Raw genomic sequence first — 22,500 nt, forward strand, 5'->3', positions numbered from 1 at the left:
TTGCTGCTCACTGATGCCGAACAGCCTCCCTGCCATTTCAGGACTTTCTTTCAGAAAGAACTGCACACTCATCTTTAGTCACACACTCTTTCTTCTCTTATAAAGCCAGAGAAGCAAAAGACAAGGGAACAAAATAGTCTCTAGCTCCCACTCTCACACAGGCCTGACCCTCAATGTGTGGAGAAGTATTTGGAGGTTGAGGGTCTGTACCTACTGCACACAAACATTTCACAGCTCATTTCCCCCCCCCCCCCCCCCCCCCCCCCCCCCCCCCCCCCCCCCCCCCCCCCCCCCCCCCCCCCCCCCCCCCCCCCCCCCCCCCCCCCCCCCCCCCCCCCCCCCCCCCCCCCCCCCCCCCCCCCCCCCCCCCCCCCCCCCCCCCCCCCCCCCCCCCACCCCCCCCCCCCCCCCCCCCCCCCCCCCACCCCCCCCCCCCCCCCCCCCCCCCCCCCCCCCCCCCCCCCCCCCTCCCACTCTCACACAGGCCTGACCCTCAATGTGTGGAGAAGTATTTTGGAGGTTGGAGGGTCTGTACCTACTGCACACAAACATTTCACAGCTCATTTCCCCTATGCCCAGACCCAGACGCACTTCACTGTAAATACAGTAACTCCCTCTCTCAGACGGCTCTGCTGAGAACACCGCATTCTCTGTGTTCTCCATCACAACTCCTTCATTTAGGCCTGGGGAAACTACGTTATACAATAATTATTCACAGGCATGGGCGATGAGGGCTTGAGAGGTTCATTGGACCACCCCTTCGACACGAGGGAACACAGATTTGTTCTTAATGAAACATCTGTGACCTGCTTTGGTCATAACTCCACAAGACCCACAGCAGGGTTCTCCGCCCGTCTCAACAGCCCTGTTCAGAACGCCCGCTTTCAGCACCTGTACCTTTAAATGATAATGAGCCGCTCATGGTTCACCCCGACCCCGAGCGCACAGCAGTGAGGAGCTCTGATTTTAATGTTTTTTTTGCTTGGTTCTCTTTCTTCTCCGCTCCCATTTACTCAGTGTTCTTATTTCTCAGCGTTGGTTGTGTTCGTTTCACCTCATCTTTGAAGACTCATATAAACACAGGTTCCGTGCTGTGATTGGACAGACTCTGAAGAAAGGGCGGGGCAATTCTAAAGTTTCTTCACTTGAAGTCAGAAGTGGGGCAGAACTACTCGTATGTCCCATGCTTTCAGACTCAGGCAGCACACAGAAAACTGACTGGGGCATCTTGTTTCACAGTGTGTGGGTTGGTGGGCTCCATATTTACACATTAATGTGTATAGAGTGTAAAAAACGCCTGAATGTCGTGAGACGCCTGCAGCTGCACAAGCCTAAGGTTACACCGCTCAATACCAAGAGTAGGCTAGAAGTGTGCAAGTAGTGGAAGTATGCGCTCTCTCTCCATGTGTGTCAGCAATCATGATCTATTTTGATCTCAGCATCTTTGTTCTGTTACTTAACAAAGCTTTTTTTTTTTTGGAAAACTGCTAAGTGGTGAGATCATGAGGTCATGGACTCTAGTTACAACATAAAGAAAAGACAGCAAGAAGGCAAAGAGTTCAACAACAAAGACCTTTGTTTCCCCTCTGATCTCGGCTCGACTTTACACACCAAATTCTCCAGTGTTAAATCAACACTGTTAGTGTAACAATTTAACGCTCTCAGTGTTAACACTAGTTGTGAGTTGATTTAACAAATTTGGTGTGCAGGTTTGTTTTGTACTAAAGGGGTTTTTAGGAGGTTGTCCTCAGGGGCCTGGAGGTTGTGGGTTCGATTCCCGCTCCGGGTGACTGTCTGTGAGGAGTTGGTGTGTTCTCCCCGTGTCCGCGTGGGTTTCCTCTGGGTGCTCCGGTTTCCTCCCACAGTCCAAAAACACACGTTGCAGGTGGATTGGCGACTCGAAAGTGTCCGTAGGTGTGAGTGAATGTGTCTGTGTTGCCCTGTGAAGGACTGGCGCCCCCTCCAGGGTGTATTCCCGCCTTGCGCCCAATGATTCCAGGTAGGCTCTGGACCCCCCGCAACCCTAAATTGGATAAGTGGTTACAGATAATGGATGGATGGGTTTTTACCTCCTTCACTGGTACTGATGGACTCCCACGGCGTCCAATCAGAAATGCCCTCACTGCTCCGGCAGGCCACTCTCACTTCGTATTGGCTGAAGGGCTCCAGGTCAGGGATCAGGTGAGCGGCAGGTGGGACATTAACGTTCTGGTTGTGGATCATGTGATCTGGATTCAAGACGGAGTCCTCTCCTGACGGACGGACCTAGAGACCGGGAATAAATCATTTTAGTTTGAAATCTTTGATTAGACGTTAGCTTTAAAAGAGACAGCTGTCTTTCCGAAGGACTTAGAAATGTGTGATGACAATATGTGGAAAATAGCCCAAAACAAAGGAAACCCTCCCTGAGTGGGCGTATCCAAACATTTGACTGGTACTGTATTTTACAGGGATTATATATGTTTAGTCTCTTGAATAACTGTCTTGCTGTGGTTAAATTAACAGTTTTATTTTTTCTGAAGCTATGAGGCACCCACAGGAATCCTTGATCTCTCCTGTAAAAACTTCCAGATCTCCAGTACAATTATAAAGAACCCATCTCTGGACACTAGCCTACCTTCACCGTTCCTGATGTTTACATGTTTATGAGCATATATCTACAGCTGAGCTGAGTGCAGCCGTAAGTTACAGGGTTCACAGGGAATAAGACTTAGTCTTAAGCTATGATCACAGGTCAAATCACAATCTGCTTAAATGTCAATCACTTAAACCCAGCTATAAAGTGAAAACCTTCATAGTCATAGTTTCTCCCAGTAGTAAATATTCAAACTAAACTTAACAAAGTACAAAACATACATATTATGTGATGTTTATTTTACTATTGACACAAAGGCAGAAATATGAATTTCAAATGCAGTGTGAGCAGTGGAAACTCAAGGTTAGTCTGGAGAACAGTCGTTGGTGTGTCAGTGTGTGACTGAGGTCTTAATAGGTTTGGGGTAATTAAGTAAATAAAGTGCAGGGTGCAGAGTGAGCGTTTATGGTGAGATGAGTTTGTGACAAACCACAGGGTCGGTCCACTGTGTTATTGGCGCTGTGACTGAATTCCATCAACACTGCGAGGACCTAGAAGTGTTTGAAGAAATCAGGGATACTAGGTACAGTGTAGTTTTGGGAGACTGACTTCTAATGGTGCTTATTTAGTTTCTTGGTAAGATTTGGCAAAATGATGATAACTGAGCCTCTGATCAACAACCACAAGAATAACCTGATGACTGCCAACACTTCTGTCTATTCGCTTTCATTCTAAAACAAAGAAGAAGTAGCACCTTCCACTTCCTCTTTCCATTTCTGCCTCTTCTCTATGACCTCGCTGTGAAAATTAACACATCTGGACCCTGATCTGATCTTTGTTTTTTTCCATTTTTGCTCAATAAACACACACAATGCCTTGAGGTCCCTAAAGAGCGCCTAAAGAGCCCACACTGTACTCTTATTGACGGAGGTCATTAGCATTCGTTTGCAGCGCAAGACACAATCTGGACCCAGCAGGACACATGAAAACCATTCACATCAGCAAGAAAGCAGCAGGGAGACAGGAACGTGCTGTCTTTGCAAAGCCTGTGCAATAAACAGCATCAAAACACTGAACGCCTGCCCAAACACTCAGATCTTTAACCACATGAAGAGGACGTACTACCCCAAATTGTTCTCGGCTGTGTGGTGAAGACAATAATGAGAGCTACTGCAGAGAGAGAGAGAGAGAGAGAGAGAGAGAGAGAGAGAGTGAGAGAGGGAGAGAGAGAGAGAGAGATTTAGAAGGAGAAAGAGTGAGAGAGAGAGAGAGAGAGAGAGAGATTTAGAGGGAGAAAGGGCGAGAGAGGGAGAGAGAGAGAGAGATTTAGAGGGAGAAAGAGTGAGAGAGGGAGAGAGAGAGAGATTTAGAGGGAGAAAGAGTGAGAGAGGGAGAGAGAGAGAGAGAGAGAGAGAGAGAGAGAGAGAGAGAGAGAGAGAGAGAGAGAGATTTAGAGGGAGAAAGGGTGAGAGAGGGAGAGAGAGAGAGATTTAGAGGGAGAAAGAGTGAGAGAGGGAGAGAGAGAGAGATTTAGAGGGAGAAAGAGTGAGAGAGGGAGAGAGAGAGATTTAGAGGGAGAAAGAGTGAGAGAGGGAGAGAGAGAGAGAGAGAGAGAGAGAGAGAGAGAGAGAGAGAGATTTAGAGGGAGAAAGAGTGAGAGAGGGAGAGAGAGAGAGAGAGAGATTTAGAGGGAGAAAGAGTGAGAGAGTGAGAGAGGGAGAGAGAGAGAGAGAGAGAGAGAGAGAGAGAGAGAGAGATTTAGAGGGAGAAAGGGTGAGAGAGGGAGAGAGAGAGAGATTTAGAGGGAGAAAGAGTGAGAGAGGAGAGAGAGAGAGAGAGAGAGAGAGAGAGATTTAGAAGGAGAAAGAGAGAGAGAGAGAGATTTAGAAGGAGAAAGAGTGAGAGAGAGAGAGAGAGAGAGAGAGAGACTAGTAGGAATCTTCAAAAATTGTGCTTTGTGATTTTAAGAACTTTTGACATTGACAACACACATTATTCATCGTCATTAGAACATAAAGTAAACGTGCCAGATTTTGCCAAATATCTCATTTTCATCTGCAGTCCTTGGGCAGGTTAAACTTTAGAATAAGACTATTTTTACAAAGAGTTTAGAAATTGTTGAATACTGTTTATGACTGGTTACCTACTAGGTTGTTATTAATACTCAGTTCTAACACATGCATAAAAGGACAGCAGTGACAGATTTCATTCAACATGTTTCCAAAATATTTTTTGAAATAAATGACAAGAGGAATTAATAACCAAATTAATAACCATTTATAACATGTAGAAAAGAACTCTACAGTTGTGCCCTTAAACTTCCATCCTGAACAGTGACACAACTGCAGAACACCGGCCCCTCGTCCGAGCGCCTCCACTGAAACCTGAGAGGACAATAACAGCAGTTGTAGCCCGTGAGGCGGTGGATGAATGGGTGTTGTTTGTGTGAATGGGTGAGCACGGTGGTATGTGAATGGTGTTGAGTCAGAGTTCTGTGGTAAAGAGAAGCTGTTCTCCCCGAAGGACAGGAAGGACAGGGTTAAGGCGCGAGAGCTGGAGGCTGCGTATCCACGCGAGCGAAGGGACAGTTACTTGTGAGTCACGGATCTGCGGTTGTGAGTCAGCTCGGTAAACAAGTGGACTCTTACTCACACGGTCGGCTCATTCCTCGGCCCTGTCTCACTCCCGCTGTCAGAAACCCCTCCAAAAAAGGCCCCACTTTATCTCCACATTGCTGCCTCAGACACCTGCTTAACTCAATTTGGTTCTTCTGCATCTGGAAAAACCCTGCGCTCTGTTTACTGATGAATAATTTTAGAGCTCTGAGTCAGTAGCTTGAATCCAGCCCTATACAGTTTCCTTGCTGAAGTACCTTCTTTTTTTCATAATAATAATCCTAGCATATTGTGTCCAGTGTTTCTAGTTCTGCTAGGGATATGTTTTGTTCCCTATTCTTCTTTCTTCCTTCCTTCCTTCTCACAGCTTTTCACTACCTTTTTTTTTCTTTTATTGTCATTTTTAATTAATCTCATTCTTTCTATCGACATTTCCTTCAGTGCAATTCTATTTACTTTTGCTCACAGATTTTAACTTTTACATTTATAACTCCCTTACATAAAGCCCAATGCGCATTAGGCAGAAACAACCCAGCTGCAAAACCTACGACAAGTACCAGTAAACAGAATTTCTGCTACATGACTCTGCATTTCAGCAACAGTGCAGCCTCAGAGAGAAACTGCTGCAGTTGCATGTTGTTCTCAAAAGTACGCCAGCATTTTTAATTTTTTTAATTTTCAAGTTTTCTGCACTGAAGGCGACTGAGATTTGTGCTCCTCCTCCTGTACTGACCTACTGGGCCTCCATCTCAGAAGAACGAAGAGCGGCTCCAGGGTGGGGCAGGAGAGGGGCGCAGAAAAGGGGCGAAAGAGGGACGTAAGAGGGGCGAGAGAGGGTGCTTTTATTAGAAGCAGACGCACCGGGGTGGTGCTCAACTGCGCTCCGCACTCTCTCGCTCAGTGAGGGTAGAATCAGGGCCTCAGAGTGAAACCTGATCCACTGAAATATCTCCACACAGAGAGAGGATTTAGCTTTTATTCTCTTTGCTGTTACAAACTGGTCGCACAAGAACTTCTAGCATCAGGACACTCAACAGTTTTCTGAGTTACACACCCAAATTCCACACACACACACACACGTACACATCTCATCACAGCCCAAAGAAATTGATGCATCTATTTTTTACACTGTGTGAACCTTTCACGATAAACAGACCCAGACAAACGCCACAAACTAAATCTTTACAGAAATTTACATTTAAATCTGCCATTTTCTGTAAAGACACCAACACTGATGTTACCACAATCAGACACTGTCTCTGACAAATTACAGCAGCAAAAGTTATAACATTACATTTAATCATGTTGTAACTAGCAAAATACTTTGTGTAATAACTGGAGTAATGCATCACAACAGGTTCAGCCTCGCTGTTTGCACTTGTAGTGTGTCATTAAGCACTTAGGAAACTGAACATTATATCATCACTCTGCCAAAATATAAACCACAAATATCTCCATTTTCCCCAATTTCTTAATCCTGTCAACACAGGAGTTCACACAGCAAAATGCATTTTGTGTTTTTTCCTAATTTATCATCTGCAAATATGTGAATTCTTAATACTTAGAGAAGCAGTTAGTGGATCTTTACCCTAGTGAAAAGCAGCAGGACTCATACCTGAACTGTGCAGACGGTGATGGGGTAGATTCCTGCAAAACCAGGAACCCAGGAAAGATGGATGCTGGAGTTTGTGACCTCTACAGCTTTAACATCCTTTGGCTGAGCCGGGAGGACTAGACAGAGAGAGAGAGAGAGAGAGAGAGAAATAATATATACATACTGTATATAGGCACTCTAGAGCAGCTGCACATGGATTGAAGCTGTGGGTCAGCAGGGTGTAAAAATCCCATGGCACTGAGCTGTGGAGCTGTGTTCTCTGTAATGAAGGAGCTCCAACCAATACTTCTGAGAATTTAGAGCAGTGTTTCTGATGCAGAACTAATCATCCAACATCAGGACCTGACCTCAGGACAGTTGATGATTTTACAGCATCCCCTGATGCTTTCAGAAGAAATGCAGGTGCGAATGTGTGGACAGAAGGATGAATGTTGAGGTTTTGAGATTTATTTACCCCATCTATAACTGCTCAGTTGTGTTATTGTTGTTGTCCCAGGAGGTGGATGAGGGAGGCTGATAAACTCCAGCTTCAGATTTGCTACAGCTTATAACTGAAAGCCTACAAAGTGCATCTGTACCGTAGCCAATATCTCAGTGATGAAGTTGCCAGCTGGCAGTTCATTGTCAGTCAGTTACCTTTGATGGACATTTGGTCTAAACACAGATGAGAACCAGAAAGCAGATGTGGAAGCAGCTCAGCCGTTGAGCTCAGCGTATTTACCACAACTTCAGAAAACACTCACCAGTGACGAGTCCGGAGCTGGACGTTGCTACACCTTTGCGGTTGTGAGCCTCGCAGGAGAAGGAGCTGGTTCTGTTCAGTCCTGGAGAAAGAGAAGAGAGACATCAAACAGCTGTGAGAGGGTCAGAGGGTTAGGGACAGGAAAAAACAATCCACTCGAAGATCGCGATTCTCTCTGGAAGAATTCAGAACAGATTCTAAGAATAACATTACCATACTTTTGTTTAGGCTCCAAGTTTTCCTGGTAAATATAAACTCAGAGACTGAAAACTGCACATTGTCTCATTGAGGTCCACAAATCTGAGATAATAAAATGATCACAATCTTTGTTTATATCATCGCTGTCCAATTAAAAACAAGTATCTCCACAGAGGTCGATTTTTAGTTCACTACAGCAGCTGCTGTCCTTCAGAGTGTGTGAAAACTTCATGATGAATGGACCATTAGACATTTACTGGGAATACAATAATTTTTGCAATGACTTCCAGTGAAAGTTAAGGGTGTGTGTGTGTGTGTGTGTGTGTGTTTGTGGTCAGGTGATTCAATGTTTGAAGAGAAATGAAGCAGAGTTCTCCCTCCACTGTCAAAAACCTTAGGGTTAAAAAGAGCTGAATGACAAAATTACTTCTGCTTTACTCAGGGGGCCCAATATTGAGGAGCACACACACACACACACACACACACACACACCCTGACATTCACAGAACTGAGTCACACACATACTGCATTCTTCACACATTGTGAAGAGCTCATGGTCAAGGAGCAGCATTAACTAACACTAAGCCTTCATTGTGTAACGGCCAAACCAAGGGTCAGATCAGGGGTTACAAGATCAGATGGACAGAAGTGTGTGTGTGTGTGTGTGTATGTTCTGTATGTGTCTGTGCAATGTTCAGAAAAATGTCTCATGCACATTTACAAAGCAATCTCATTTGTTTCCTTCCCTAAAAGCTAAATTCCTTCTCCATGTTGAGTTTCATAAACAGAAACATGGGAAGATAATTTAGCAATAAACAAGTTTATGTGCATGTGATGGATTTGTTAGTTTAGGTTTAGATGTTTTAAAAATGGGGATTTAGGTGTAAGGATGTAGTGTATTAATACTTAATTTTCAGCACGGTTCTGCAGCAGGTAGTGTCGCGGTCACACAGCTCCAGTGATCCGGAGGTTATGGGTTCAAGTCCCACTCCGGGTGACTGTCTGTGAGGAGTGTGGTGTGTTCTCTCTGTGTCTGCGTGGGTTTCCTCCGGGTGACTGTCTGTGAGGAGTGTGGTGTGTTCTCCCTGTGTCTGCGTGGGTTTCCTCCGGGTGACTGTCTGTGAGGAGTGTGGTGTGTTCTCCCTGTGTCTGTGTGGGTTTCCTCCGGGTGACTGTCTGTGAGGAGTGTGGTGTGTTCTCCCTGTGTCTGCGTGGGTTTCCTCCGGGTGACTGTCTGTGAAGAGTGTGGTGTGTTCTCTGTGTCTGTGTGGGTTTCCTCCGGGTGACTGTCTGTGAGGAGTGTGGTGTGTTCTCCCTGTGTCTGCGTGGGTTTCCTCCGGGTGACTGTCTGTGAGGAGTATGGTGTGTTCACCCTGTGTCTGCGTGGGTTTCCTCCGGGTGACTGTCTGTGAGGAGTGTGGTGTGTTCTCCCTGTGTCTGCGTGGGTTTCCTCCGGGTGACTGTCTGTGAGATGTGTGGTGTGTTCTCCCTGTGTCTGCGTGGGTTTCCTCCGGGTGACTGCCTGTGAGGAGTATGGTGTGTTCTCCCTGTGTCTGCGTGGGTTTCCTCCGGGTGACTGTCTGTGAGGAGTGTGGTGTGTTCTCCCTGTGTCTGCGTGGGTTTCCTCCGGGTGACTGTCTGTGAGATGTGTGGTGTGTTCTCCCTGTGTCTGCGTGGGTTTCCTCCGGGTGACTGCCTGTGAGGAGTGTGGTGTGTTCTCCCTGTGTCTGCGTGGGTTTCCTCCGGGTGACTGTCTGTGAGGAGTATGGTGTGTTCTCCCTGTGTCTGCGTGGGTTTCCTCCGGGTGACTGTCTGTGAGAAGTGTGGTGTGTTCTCCCTGTGTCTGCGTGGGTTTCCTCCGGGTGACTGTCTGTGAGGAGTATGGTGTGTTCTCCCTGTGTCTGCGTGGGTTTCCTCCGGGTGACTGTCTGTGAGGAGTATGGTGCGTTCACCCTGTGTCTGCGTGGGTTTCCTCCGGGTGACTGTCTGTGAGATGTGTGGTGTGTTCTCCCTGTGTCTGTGTGGGTTTCCTCCGGGTGACTGTCTGTGAGATGTGTGGTGTGTTCTCCCTGTGTCTGTGTGGGTTTCCTCCGGGTGACTGTCTGTGAGGAGTGTGGTGTGTTCGCCCTGTGTCTGCGTGGGTTTCCTCCGGGTGACTGTCTGTGAGATGTGTGGTGTGTTCTCCCTGTGTCTGCGTGGGTTTCCTCCGGGTGACTGTCTGTGAGGAGTGTGGTGTGTTCTCCCTGTGTCTGTGTGGGTTTCCTCCGGGTGACTGCCTGTGAGGAGTGTGGTGTGTTCTCCCTGTGTCTGCGTGGGTTTCCTCCGGGTGACTGTCTGTGAGAAGTGTGGTGTGTTCTCCCTGTGTCTGCGTGGGTTTCCTTCGGGTGACTGTCTGTGAGGAGTATGGTGTGTTCTCCCTGTGTCTGCGTGGGTTTCCTTCGGGTGACTGTCTGTGAGGAGTATGGTGTTTTCTCCCTGTGTCTGCGTGGGTTTCCTCCGGGTGCTCCTACACACCTTGGTAGGTTGATTGGACTCAAAAGTGTCCCTAGGTATGAATGTGAGTGAATCTATTGCCCTGTGAAGGACTGGCGCCCCCTCCAGGGTGTGTTGCGCCCACTGATTCTAGATAGGCTGTGGACCCACCGCGACCCTGAACTGAATAAGTGGTTACAGATAATGAATGAATGAATGAATGAATGTTTAATACTACACAACAGTTACCATTAAATGACAAAAGAGCAGGAGAATGTATTACCATTATATGTGACACTTAAAATATTGCTATTTAACAAAAATAATTATTTCCCTGAGCAGAACAGCTGGGTACACAAATTCCTCCCAAAAACAATTGGATGAACTTTATTTAAAAGCATGTCGACTAAAGCAGCCTTCATGGCAGACACTGTGGAGTGGAGTCAGTGTTTATCTGAGGGTGTGACAGGCTTATATAGGGGTCCAGTGAGTTTATAAACTCTGCCCTGTTGTGCATTACCCTTTACGGCGGTCTCTGAAACACCTGCACATTGTCTGTGGAGGAGTCGGGAGTGGTTTCAGCATCGACTGATGCCTTTTTAAAGACGTATAATAAGTGGAGGGTGAAATAAAAGCAGGAGTCTGTGGTCTAAGAGAGGAGTCATCAGACGGCTTCTAATTCATGAGGCAGTTGGCGTTAGTGGGTTCATTCCAAGTCTGTGAGTGCACACATTGATGGTCAACCATCCTTGATGATTCAGAGCCACTGGCCCCTTTTTCCTTTAGCCCCTCTCTGTCCATCTCTCCCTCCTTCCCCCTCTCTCTCTCTCTCTCTCTGTGACTCACTCCTCAGAGCTGCAGGACTGTGTAGCTGGAACTACAACAGAGGCCATATCTGTCAGTGTGGCATGGCAAGTGTTCAAAAGCTTTTCTCTTTTCTCTTTCTTCCTCTCCCAACCTTCCTCCAATCCCTCGCTCTCTCCCTCCCTCCCTCCCTCCGCACTGCTGCTCTTTCATCAGCCACCAGAGCAAAGCACAGCTTCTTATTGGACAGATCTGACCTGGAATACAGCCAGACTGAAGAAAGAAGGTGTGTGTGTACATTTTCAGGCCACAAATCTCCAGGGTTTACAAGAGAAAAGAAACAACCAAAATGCTCCTGTCTTTGAAACTTCTCCCACATTCACAGATTTACGTGTTGTGCTGAGGATTATTCGGATCGTGAGAAGCAACTTCATATGAAATATATCCCAGCAGATTATCTTTAGAAAGAATGGAAATCACCAGAAAAGAGCAAAAGAGGAAATATAAAGGCGAAGACCTTTATGAAATGGATGAGGTCTATTTGACTGGAAATAAATAAACAAAAGGGGCCTCAGACTTTTTCATAGTGCTGTATATCAAACAAAATTAAATTACACAAGAAACAGAGACATGTTTTTTCCAACACCAGTTGATATGAATATGGGATATATTAGTATTGCACACAGACTCCATAAACCTCTGTGTGTGTGTGTGTGTGTGTGTGTGTGTGTGTGTGCGTGTGTGTGTGTGTGTGTGTATGTGTGTGTGCGTGTGCGTGTGTGTGTGTGTGTGTAAGTGTGCGTGTGTGTTTATGTGCGTGTGTGTGTATGTGTGTGTGTGTGTGTGTGTGTGTGTGTGTGCGTGTGTGTGTAAGTGTGCGTGTGTGTGTGTGTGTAAGTGTGCATGTGTGTGTTTGTGTGTGTGTGTATGTGTGTAAGTGTGCGTGTGTGTGTGCGCGCGTGCGTGCGTGTGCGTGTGTGTGTGCGTGTGCGCGCGTGTGTGTGTGTGTATGTGTGTGTGTGTGAGTGTGAGTGTGTGCGCATGTGTGTGTGTGTGTGCGCATGTGTGTGTGTGTGTGTGAGTGTGTATCGTTGTTCTCCAATAAATATAGATGTTTAAATGGTTAACATGAACATCTCACACAGTGTAAAGAAAAATGTATAAAAATAAATATTAGAAAATGCTGAATTATGTTTAAGGGTTCTCTGTACAGTGATAATATGTTACTAGGTGTTAACTACAGGAAATTTTTTTTTTTCTTTAAATTAAAGTTATTTAAGGGTTACGAAACAAAACAGACAAAGGATGAGCTGTTAATTTCATACAAAAAGTAACCAGACTGGTTACCATCACTTCAGCAGAATCGAAAACCACTGTCTATTCAAAAGCTGAAGTTCCTTCTCCAAAAAACATCTTACTGCTGCAGATCTCAGCTCTTTGAACTCTTTGTGGGAAAAGAAACTTGTGCATTAAAGTTATTAAACTCTTCGACCGGTTGAGAATATGGTTACTGTAGTTACTGAAAAAGCCAAAAACATGAAAAAAAAAAGAATTAAATCAAATGTTTGTAAACGCTTCTGAAGTAAACACCAAAATAGTCATAGACTTCATTTTATTACCATATTTAAAACCCCTATTTTCAGTCATTGTCAACATTTCTTAGCACATTTAATCATCGTTGTCTGTTTTTTTTCTGATTTTGTTTTAATTTAACTGTGTGTCGGCTGAATTCTTTAATTTTTTAAATGATATCACATTTTTGTGGAAGGTAACCAGGAGTTCAACTATTTGTTTAAAATGACGTCATAAACACTGCTGAAACTCTAAATGCTACAGGACGGAGATTCAACTGGAGGTGAAAGTGGAAATATTTTTCAGCTGTAATTCAATATAAAACAGGACTGACCAGAAATGCTCTGCTGTATAAGAAGGGCTTATTGTTTTCAGTTGATGTTTTCTAGCCACTGTTTTGACTTTCAGAATCACAATAACCAACACATCAACACCAATTGCTCTGGAAATAAATGTGCCTAAGTAGTAACTGTGTAAATGTACTGTTCAGGACATTAACCTTGCCGTCTACTGAATTCTGAATGAACATACCTGTGATGTTGAAGGTTGATGGAGACAGGGCCACAGGGTCTGTCAGGCTGTTGAGAGGGGCTCCATCCTGAAGCCAAATGACCTTCACAGGCTCTGGTGGGCCATGGGCAACACAATGCAGACTCAGACCTTCATTAGCCACTACAGACATGGGGCCAGGCTCCACTGAGAAATGAGGGAGACCTGAAAGAGACAAAGAGTAAAGGATGAATTAAATCAGCCATGGGTTACATTTCAGATGGTCATACTCAAATGACAGAACATACTTCTTTGATGCTACTGTTCATGCGACTATGTAAATGTTACAGCAAGGATTTTTGAACATATCTGTTGGTCAGGTTGCTATGAAATGTTGACACTGTAACCATTGAGTTTACATTTTTTATGTAGATGTTTTGCATGAAATGGAATCATCTACATCCAGATATACACCTTGAGAATTTAATGCAAAATTATATCATATAAAAACTCAATTTTCCATGGATGTACAATAACAAAGAGCCTAGAGAAGTTGGTTCTGATACATGGAAAAGTGACTGAATGCCTTCACCATTTGCAGCTTAAGCACATATGTTTAAAACATGAGTCCCACCAAGAAACAAATAAGAATTACCCTCTAACTGAATGTGACCCTCAAAGGACAGCAAGGTCTCCTCAGTCCACATGTCAACTGCACAACGGTAGGAGCCCATGTCCGACAGCTGGACCTCTTCAATCCTGCACACAGAGAAGGGGATTAGCCCAAATCGGCCGATTCATAGCTCAGAATTAGGATTACAGTTAGATTAAGCAGTCAGTCACATTAGAGAAGGGGTCAAAAGCTATTTTAAAGCCTTCCTCTCTTGTGTGAGTGAATATGAGAAAATGAATCAGGAATTAAGGCAACTGGACTTTTAATGGGGTCATCAACAAATAAAATACACCTAGAAATGGTAGCACGTCTTTATAGGTCATTGTTCATGAGGCCACATGACACGGAGCAGCTTTTCAACATCTGAAATAAAACATTTTTTAATATTAACATCAAATAATATAAATATGGAAGAATGTAAGTGCTGCTTTATCCAGTACCTCCATAGAAAGAGTTAGGACGGCTGAGACTTGTGGGAATAAGCTTTTGTAGATGTTTAAGTAGCTATTTCCCTCAAACTTTTCCCCTATTCCCCTCACACCCATCAGAAAGACACAAATGAAGTGAGCAATAAATTGAATAAATAGATCAAATAGTAGCCAAACCTGCAAAACTTGGAGAGAGCAAAAATAAGAAAGAAAGGAGTTTTCATGTCAGGAGGTGCCATTTTGAGTAGCATTACTTCTCAAAAAACCTTATTTTCTCCAATTAAAAAAATACACATCTTGGAGCCATAGTGAGATTAAAGGAGGTCTTGGGGATTTCCATAAGAATATAATATGGCATTTTGCCAATAAAGAGTAGGTCTATGTTAGTAGTTAGCTTCTTAAGAATTGATACTGGATAGTTATTGTCCTCCTGCAAGCGTGTTGAGCATTCCAATGAACACTGTGCTAGGCTTAGTTTGAAAAGAAGAAGAGACACTTCTCCTGTCTCCAAGGCAGCAGTTACTATTGTTCAGCCTCCATTGGAGGAGAACTAACTACTGGAGAGAACTGCCAGACAGACAGACAAATGGACAGACGGATAGACAGACAGACAGACAGACAGATGAACAGACAGACAGACATTAAAGTAAGTGGATATTTTACCGCAGTGTGCTGATGACAAGCCATGAATCGTCAGAGTAGGGAAGCTGGACCTGGTTGGTGTCTGCAAACTCCAGCGGCTTGTCATCTTGAAGCCACACAATGTCTGGTGGACCCTCGTCCCCTCCATCACCCTGAAGTACACATTGCACATCCACCGGCTTCCCCAGGGACGATGTCACATTCCCCGGACTCTGAACAAAATGCAACCCTGAGGAGGCATAGAGAATCCGTTAGCTGTGCAGCCATGTTAATCTGCAAACTTATATTTCTGCTTTGATGTTGTATTGTATATTTCTTCATTAATGACCACGCGACCAGCACAATAAAACCAATCCGGTAGATTTTCTTACTTACAATTACTAGTTTATACACTAAAATCTGTAAAGAAGTAAAAAGAAAATGTTTTTTAAATATATATTTTTTTTAGTTTGTTTTAAATATTGAATGCATTCTGTGTTTTACAACATTCATTCATTCATTATCTGTAACCCTTATCCAGTTCCAGGTGTGTCCAGAGCCTACCTGGAATCATTGGGTGCAAGGCAGGAACATACCCTGGAGGGGGCGCCAGTCCTTCACAGGGCAACACACACACACTCACACCTACGGACACTTTTGAGTCGCCAATCCACCTACCAACGTGTGTTTTTGGACTGTGGCAGGAAACTGAAGCACCCGGAGGAAACCCACACAGACACAGAGAGAACACACCACACTCCTCACAGACAGTCACCCGGAGGAAACCCACACAGACACAGAGAGAACACACCACACTCCTCACAGACAGTCACCCGGAGCGGGAATCGAACCCACAACCTCCAGGCCCCTGTAGCTGTGTGACTGTGACACCACAGTGCTGGCCATTGTTTCATAACTTATCATACTATTTTCTACTTGGATGAACTGGATATGTTTCAAAGCTACTAGCAAGCTAGCTAACTTAGAAATGCTTAGAAACAAGGTTTCATGAGGTAAAAATGTGTTATTTTAATTCAGTGTGACTATAAATATGTATATTAATTCTCTGTAACACAGAAACTCTGCTACAATAATAATCCTGCTATCGCAGTTGTCATCATTCAAAGAAGCATTTTGTTTGTTTCTTAATTAAACTTATCATCTGCCTGTTAGAGAACCTTATTCTTGATTGTGACAAAAGAATGTGAGTATTGGAAATGTTAATTAAAAATAAAAAAGAATTGTTAAGTGTCATTACAGCGAAGATAACTACAGACAACAATGTTATCTTGCTATTTAATCACTGAGGCCTGCCAAACACAGAAGTGAGCTTAGAGCAGGGCTAATCTCTGCTAATCACTTTACACTAACCACTGTAAACAGCTTAGCAATCAACAGCAACTCCCCTCTGCTCCATCTTTAAGTTACACTTGGAAAGATATGGCGCCTCCACACTGTGGATTTATAAGATGATGCTACACAGGCCACAGCTCTGGCCGTCTGTTCTCTGTCAAACGCTAGTAAGGGCACAAACATAGCTACCATGAATCACTTTCGAATGAAGTCCTCCCCTGTCTTCTGTTTGGCAAAAGAACTGAAATGTTTCACATTCTTCTGGTGGCATCGACCTGATAACAAGTCCTGCTCTGAAGGTCTGACAGATAGCACAATCTCATCCACTTAGCATTAGAAGCACAAACGTTTGTTCACAGACAGGTTTTGCTAATTTTCTTAGTAAAATTAAGCCAACGTTCCCATAAACAGAAGCGTTTTAATGAACAATAATTGTTTATTTGCTGAACTTTACATTTTTCAAAATACATGAAGCACTTTTTATTATAAATGTTCTTTTTTCAGAATGTTTCAGTATGCAATATTTAAACAGAATTTCAATACGGTTTTTACAGGATGCATTCACATTTTGTGTCACTTAGAAAATCAACCAACGTGTAATTTGCATACGATTCTATACTGCAATGGTGGATTTACTTGTTAGTGATGTGAACAACATGTTCCCACAAGCCCCAAGGGTCCACATCTCAATCTCAGGAATTTCTCAAGCCTGTCAACCATCTGATCTTTGACATCACAAATCTGAACTCTGACCCCAGCATAGATCATTTGTCCCTCTGGGCTGTCGCACTGGGACATCAACCGTGGCAAACCTAAACATTATTGACCACAGCCAAACTCTTTTTACAATCGACTTTTTCAATCTGGACCAAATCGTTCACACTGAAAAAGCTGGAAATTGACCAGATTCAAACCTGAATTCAACCCACTCATATGAATAAAATTCTTCATTCATGCTGCTCTTTGTTTTGCTCTGGTGTCACCCAGAGGAAGATGGGATTCCCTTTTTGAGTCTTGATTACCCTTAGTGGTTCTTCCTATTGCCCTGAGGGAGGTTTTCCTGCAATTCTCATTGTGGCTGTGCTCACGATGCTGAAGCTGCTTTGTGACACCAGTTGTAAAAACGATTCTGTAAATTAAATTGAATTGACTTAAAGTGACAATTCATCATCAACACATTCACTTCCACAAGTCTGCAAAATGCAGGACAACCCCGATGGTCAGTATTGGTTAAAGCATTTAAATTCTTTAGTATATTAACACTTTTTTAGTTTTATATATACACACTACTACAATTTTAATTGTATACGTACACCATGAACATGATACAAACTGAAACTTTAAGTCTGTCTAAAGGGAAAAATGCAGGGAAGTTATGAGAAGACAGAACAAAAATCCAGCCCACAAACAACTCCCAAGGTGATCCTTACACTGAGGCCCACTAACTCTGCTGTCATAGCTGGGCAAACTACACTCTGCCTTTCTGCGCTCAATGGCTTTTAGCTCCCCTGCTTTCTCTGGCACCTCTCCTTTTATGTCTGTCTGATCTCGGAGGAATGGGCCAGGCCGGCTCAGAACATAAACAGTCCCCTTTAGAAATGGGTTTTGTTTTGGTGGATTTCAGGGGATTAAAGTGTCTCCTGTCACAAAAGTGCATTTGGGCAACATTTTATATAAAATATAAATAAGAGATAAATTACTCCTGTTCAGTTTGTAAAATTAATTTTTACTATGATCAACATGATATACGTGATTATCAGTTCTAACACAACCCTCTACAATCTGATTACACAAAACACAGTAAACTGAGCTACATTTATACTTAAAGAAAGCCAAGTTTTTTAAACATACTAGTGCCAGCAGGCTACAACACTCAACAATTAAATTACCACACTGGAGAGGGATATCTGAATACGGCTAATGGGAAAATAATTTACCCCTGTGATTTAAACCAGTGGGTTTCTGTGTTGGATAAAAGTAAGTAAGTTAAAAGAAGTTAGGCGCTAAAACTAAATTGAACATTTTCATTTATATCACAGTATCAGATGATATTTAAAGTTAACATTTTTAAAATTAAGAAGTACACATTTAATGTTAATGTTGAAGTTACGAATTGCCAAATGTAAGTCTTCTACACTTCATTCTTCACAACATTTATTCTGATCTGACGAATACGTTGTGTATATATCTTCAAAATACAGCTAAAGGAATTGAAGAAAATTATATTTGTGTTTTTAAAAAAATTCTGTCACAGAGAATTCAGCTCAGATATGGTCTTCTGAAAATGGGCACAGTACAGATGACAGAAGGATGAATTTTATGAGAGAGAGAGAGAGAGAGAGAGAGAGAGAGAGAGAGAGAGACTTCCTGTGCATCTGTTTATAACTATTTGAGAAGTGTATCTCCAAATGCTGCACCTCCTTTGTCACCTTTCTTCAGTATTTACTGTCTTCCTCCTCTCTTGTTTTCATCTAAACTCCCTCCTATCATCCTGCCCTCAGTAAGATTGAAACATTTTTGAGGCCAAGGACAACACAGTGCAATGGAAGAAAAACGACACACCAGCTCCACCCTCCCTCCCTCACTGCCTTTATCTTTACCCCCTTTTCTTTCACACATTTAAGTTCTTTCTCTCCCCTCCTTTCATTTCTCACTTCTCCTCCCTATCCTCGCCTTTTCATGCCATTCTTCAGGATGTGACTCTACGAGAGCCCCCTGCTCCCCACACAATCCATCATCTCCAAGCACAGAGCCTGACTCATAGCCCACCACTTTCTCTCACTTCATCCCTTCATCCTACTCTGAATGGCAAAGCGCGCGCACACACACACACACACACACACAGCATCAGTGCGCTCTAGCTTGCATTCCTATCTTCTATAATGTCTATTAAGATGCATCAGACACACAGCAGCAACCAACCAACACCCACTCTGGTCCACGAAGCCATACCACAGCATCAAATGACAGCTCAGCATGCTTGGAGGAGATCACTAACTACTAGTGTCACACAGTGTCTCCTGGGGGGAGGAGGTGGGGTTGTCTTGCTCCAGCTGTGCTGCCTGTCAGGCTCCACGTCCCTGGTGAAATGAGAAAAATGAGCCCAGGAAGAACAGGAAACATTGACCCAGGAGATGGGATTCGGAGCCGCTCTGCAGCGAGCCCCCTCTGTTCCCCTCTAGAGGCTCTGCTCAGTCACGATGGAAACTAAAAGCCACACCTGTGTGTAATTCTGACTGAACCCCTGTTATAAGCATTACTCCTTTTTTAAATACAGACTACTAGCCTCTAACCATCTTGAGTCGATTAGTTGGGTGTTAAATCAGTCTCAGAGCACCAGTGTAAATCTTAAAAACACAAACACCCAACATGCCTCAGCTAATCAGCTTCATTTAAGTCAAACTGTAAAAGTCCCTGATGCCAGCGACACCAAACAGCACCAACACAAGTGTGGCATCGTCTGTTGTGTGAGTGCCCACATTCTTCCACTGAAGACTCAGTTTATTTTATTTAAACGCTATGCAACCGTTTCCCAGAGAGACATTAAGCCTAGTGCTGTAATAGGAAGCATTTTGAATTGTGATTTTCATTAGAAAGGAAGCTTAAACCCTCCTTGTTTGGTTGGTGGATCATTCCCAGTGCTGCAGTGACACTGACGTGGTGGTGTTGTGTGGGCAGTGTCCTCTGTCCACTGATGAAGGACTGGAGGATGACCAACACAAACTGTGCAGCAGTAGATGAGCTCCTCTCTCTGACGGTACTAAGATCACCTACAAAAGTAGGTGTGTCTAAAAGAATCACCAGGATTTAAAACACTCCAGCAGCACTGCTGTGTCTGATCCACTCTACACCAGCACAACACACATTAACACACCCCCACCACATTAATGTCACTGCAGCACTGAGAACGATCCACCACCCAAATCACACCTGCTCTGTGGGGGTCCTGAGCGCTGAGGAACAGGGGGGAAAGAAGCAAACAGTGTAGACAAAGATACAGTGCTACAGTCTATAATTACAGAAATAGACAGTGGCCGGTTTGGTCAGTGGAGCTGAGAGAGCAGACAGTGAGTGTAGCTATAAGGTCATTGTAATGTTTGGAATATCTGAGTATGATCTGAAATACAAGGACTTTTAGACAAAGTCTTTTATTTACAGAATGTTAGTACGTCTTTAATTAATATATATAAGAAACACTGTATATAAAAACTCAGAGAACATGTGGAGGTCCACTGGTAGTTTTGGGACAGTGAGAAAAACGACCACCACCGTGAAAATGTACCGTTACCGTTATAAATCAAAGCGAATCTCCTCACCTGTGGCTGAACGTAAACAAACATGCCTCGAGACTTACCGGAGACACCGTGAGCGGCGGGGAGCTCGAGCGCCAACAAGAGGAACACTAGTGGAACGTTGAGCTTCATCTTCATCCCTCTGGTTTGTTGTGAGAACCTGGAGAAGCTTTCGTTCTTGCTCTGTTCGCCCGAGGATTCACAGCATCGCGACGCCAGCTGAAGTTTTGGAGGAACGTTGGAACAGATTTGTGGGAACAGTTTTAATTGTTCAAAGTTCTTCTTTTCAAGTTTAGATGAAAAATAAACACCTCTGCCTCGAGCAAAAAAATGCCTTTAAAAATCCATCATAAAGTTCAAAAAACAAAATAAATTCAAGAGATGGAAACAAACAACAGCTCTATTAACTTCTCCCCCACTTTTTTTCGCCTGTTTTAATGTGAAAGGGACCACAGTAAAGGGTTCCACTGACGATTCCGTTCCGGTTCCGACTTCTTAAAATCCAAAAGTTATTTCTGGAGCTCGGAACAGACTATTTTTGTTTTGCAGACGTAAAAGCCCCTCTCCTTTCTCACTCTCGCCTTCAAACAAGACTCAAATTCCTCAACACAACTTTTTTCCATTCTCTTAGTCCCCTCCTCCCTCTCCCTCTGCATCTCCTCCCTCCCTTTATCCTCCCTCCTCCCTCTGAGTCGCCTTCTTTTCTCACAGAGGATGTGAAAGGCAGGGGGGCCACACAAGACAATTCTCTCTCAGCCGCTTCACAGGGGGTTCCCAATTTATCACCCACCCACCCCCAAGTCTGCGTTAAATCACTTTATTTACTGAAAACCTGAACTACTCCTGACACCTTTCTCCTAACATCCATCAAATGTTCATGAATGAGGGGGTAAGCAAAGTTCTAACTAAGAATTTCACTGATTTTGCAGAAATGAAGCAGTGTAAAACATGTAAACAATAGGTTGATTCAAATCAAATCAATTACTTTCACATTTTATAGCAATAAAATAAGGTGAGTGAAAAATGCAGGTGCATATTCCCACAGTAAAAAATACAGAATAAAATATAAATACAGTACGTACACAGCTTAAAATACATTTTACACACATTAACGTATACTATACATACACTATACACACAGTGGCACTGTTAAAATATAGAAGTAGAGGTCTATGGCCATTAGACGATGTAGATTGGTATTAGTGTTTTTTGTGGTCTGTTAGATTACAGTGGTTTGCTGTAAACTGGTGGATTGTAATGGGGCGGCATGGTGGCGCAGCAGGTAGTGTCGCAGTCACAGAGAGTGTGGTGTGTTCTCCCTGTGTCTGCGTGGGTTTCCTCCGGGTGACTGTCTGTGAGGAGTGTGGTGTGTTTTCCCTGTGTCTGTGTGGGTTTCCTCCAGGTGACTGTCTGTGAGGAGTTGGTGTGTTCTCCCTGTGTCTGTGTGGGTTTCCTCCGGGTGACTGTGAGGAGTGTGGTGTGTTCTCCCTTTGTCTGCGTGGGTTTCCTCCAGGTGACTGTCTGTGAGGAGTTGGTGTGTTTTCCCTGTGTCTGTGTGGGTTTCCTCCGGGTGACTGCCTGTGAGGAGTTGGTGTGTTTTCCCTGTGTCTGTGTGGGTTTCCTCCGGGTGACTGCCTGTGAGGAGTTGGTGTGTTTTCCCTGTGTCTGTGTGGGTTTCCTCCGGTTGACTGTCTGTGAGGAGTGTGGTGTGTTCTCCCTGTGTCTGCATGGGTTTCCTCCAGGTGACTGTCTGTGAGGAGTGTGGTGTGTTTTCCCTGTGTCTGTGTGGGTTTCCTCCGGGTGACTGTCTGTGAGGAGTGTGGTGTGTTCTCTCTGTGTCTGTCTGGGTTTCCTCCTGGTGACTCCCTGTGAGGAGTTGGTGTGTTTTCCCTGTGTCTGTGTGGGTTTCCTCCTGGTGACTGCCTGTGAGGCGTTGGTGTGTTTTTTCTGTGTCTGCGTGGGTTTCCTCCGGGTGCTCCGGTATCCTCCCACAGTACAAAAACACACATTGGTAGGTGGATTGGCGACTCAATAAAAGTGTCCGTAGTTGT

General features: G+C 44.2%; 1 protein-coding gene across 1 annotated transcript; it reads right to left on the minus strand.

The window, feature by feature from the left end:
* Nucleotides 1-2,040: 2,040 nt before the first annotated feature.
* Nucleotides 2,041-21,020, minus strand: LOC136678495 (tyrosine-protein kinase receptor UFO-like). The gene is made up of 7 exons (XM_066656544.1): nt 20,512-21,020; nt 14,847-15,054; nt 13,738-13,841; nt 13,125-13,307; nt 7,549-7,629; nt 6,806-6,921; nt 2,041-2,265 (listed from the first exon to the last, which is right to left on the minus strand). The coding sequence occupies exons 1-7, from the start codon at nt 20,585-20,587 to the stop codon at nt 2,041-2,043; spliced, it is 993 nt and encodes a 330-aa protein (XP_066512641.1). The 5' UTR covers nt 20,588-21,020.
* Nucleotides 21,021-22,500: the final 1,480 nt, after the last annotated feature.

This window comes from Hoplias malabaricus, chromosome Y, assembly GCF_029633855.1.
Source record: "Hoplias malabaricus isolate fHopMal1 chromosome Y, fHopMal1.hap1, whole genome shotgun sequence".
Taxonomy (NCBI): Eukaryota; Metazoa; Chordata; class Actinopteri; order Characiformes; family Erythrinidae; genus Hoplias; species Hoplias malabaricus.

Bases quoted from the DNA above. Each gene is read 5' to 3' on its own strand.
- LOC136678495 (XM_066656544.1), bottom strand. From the start codon at position 20,587: ATGAAGATGAAGCTCAACGTTCCACTAGTGTTCCTCTTGTTGGCGCTC. The intron at 15,055-20,511 runs GTAAGTCTCGAG...ATGCCTCCTCAG, and splicing joins CGCCGCTCACGGTGTCTCCG to GGTTGCATTTTGTTCAGAGT. The intron at 2,266-6,805 runs GTATGAGTCCTG...CCCGGTCTCTAG, and splicing joins TCACCGTCTGCACAGTTCAG to GTCCGTCCGTCAGGAGAGGA.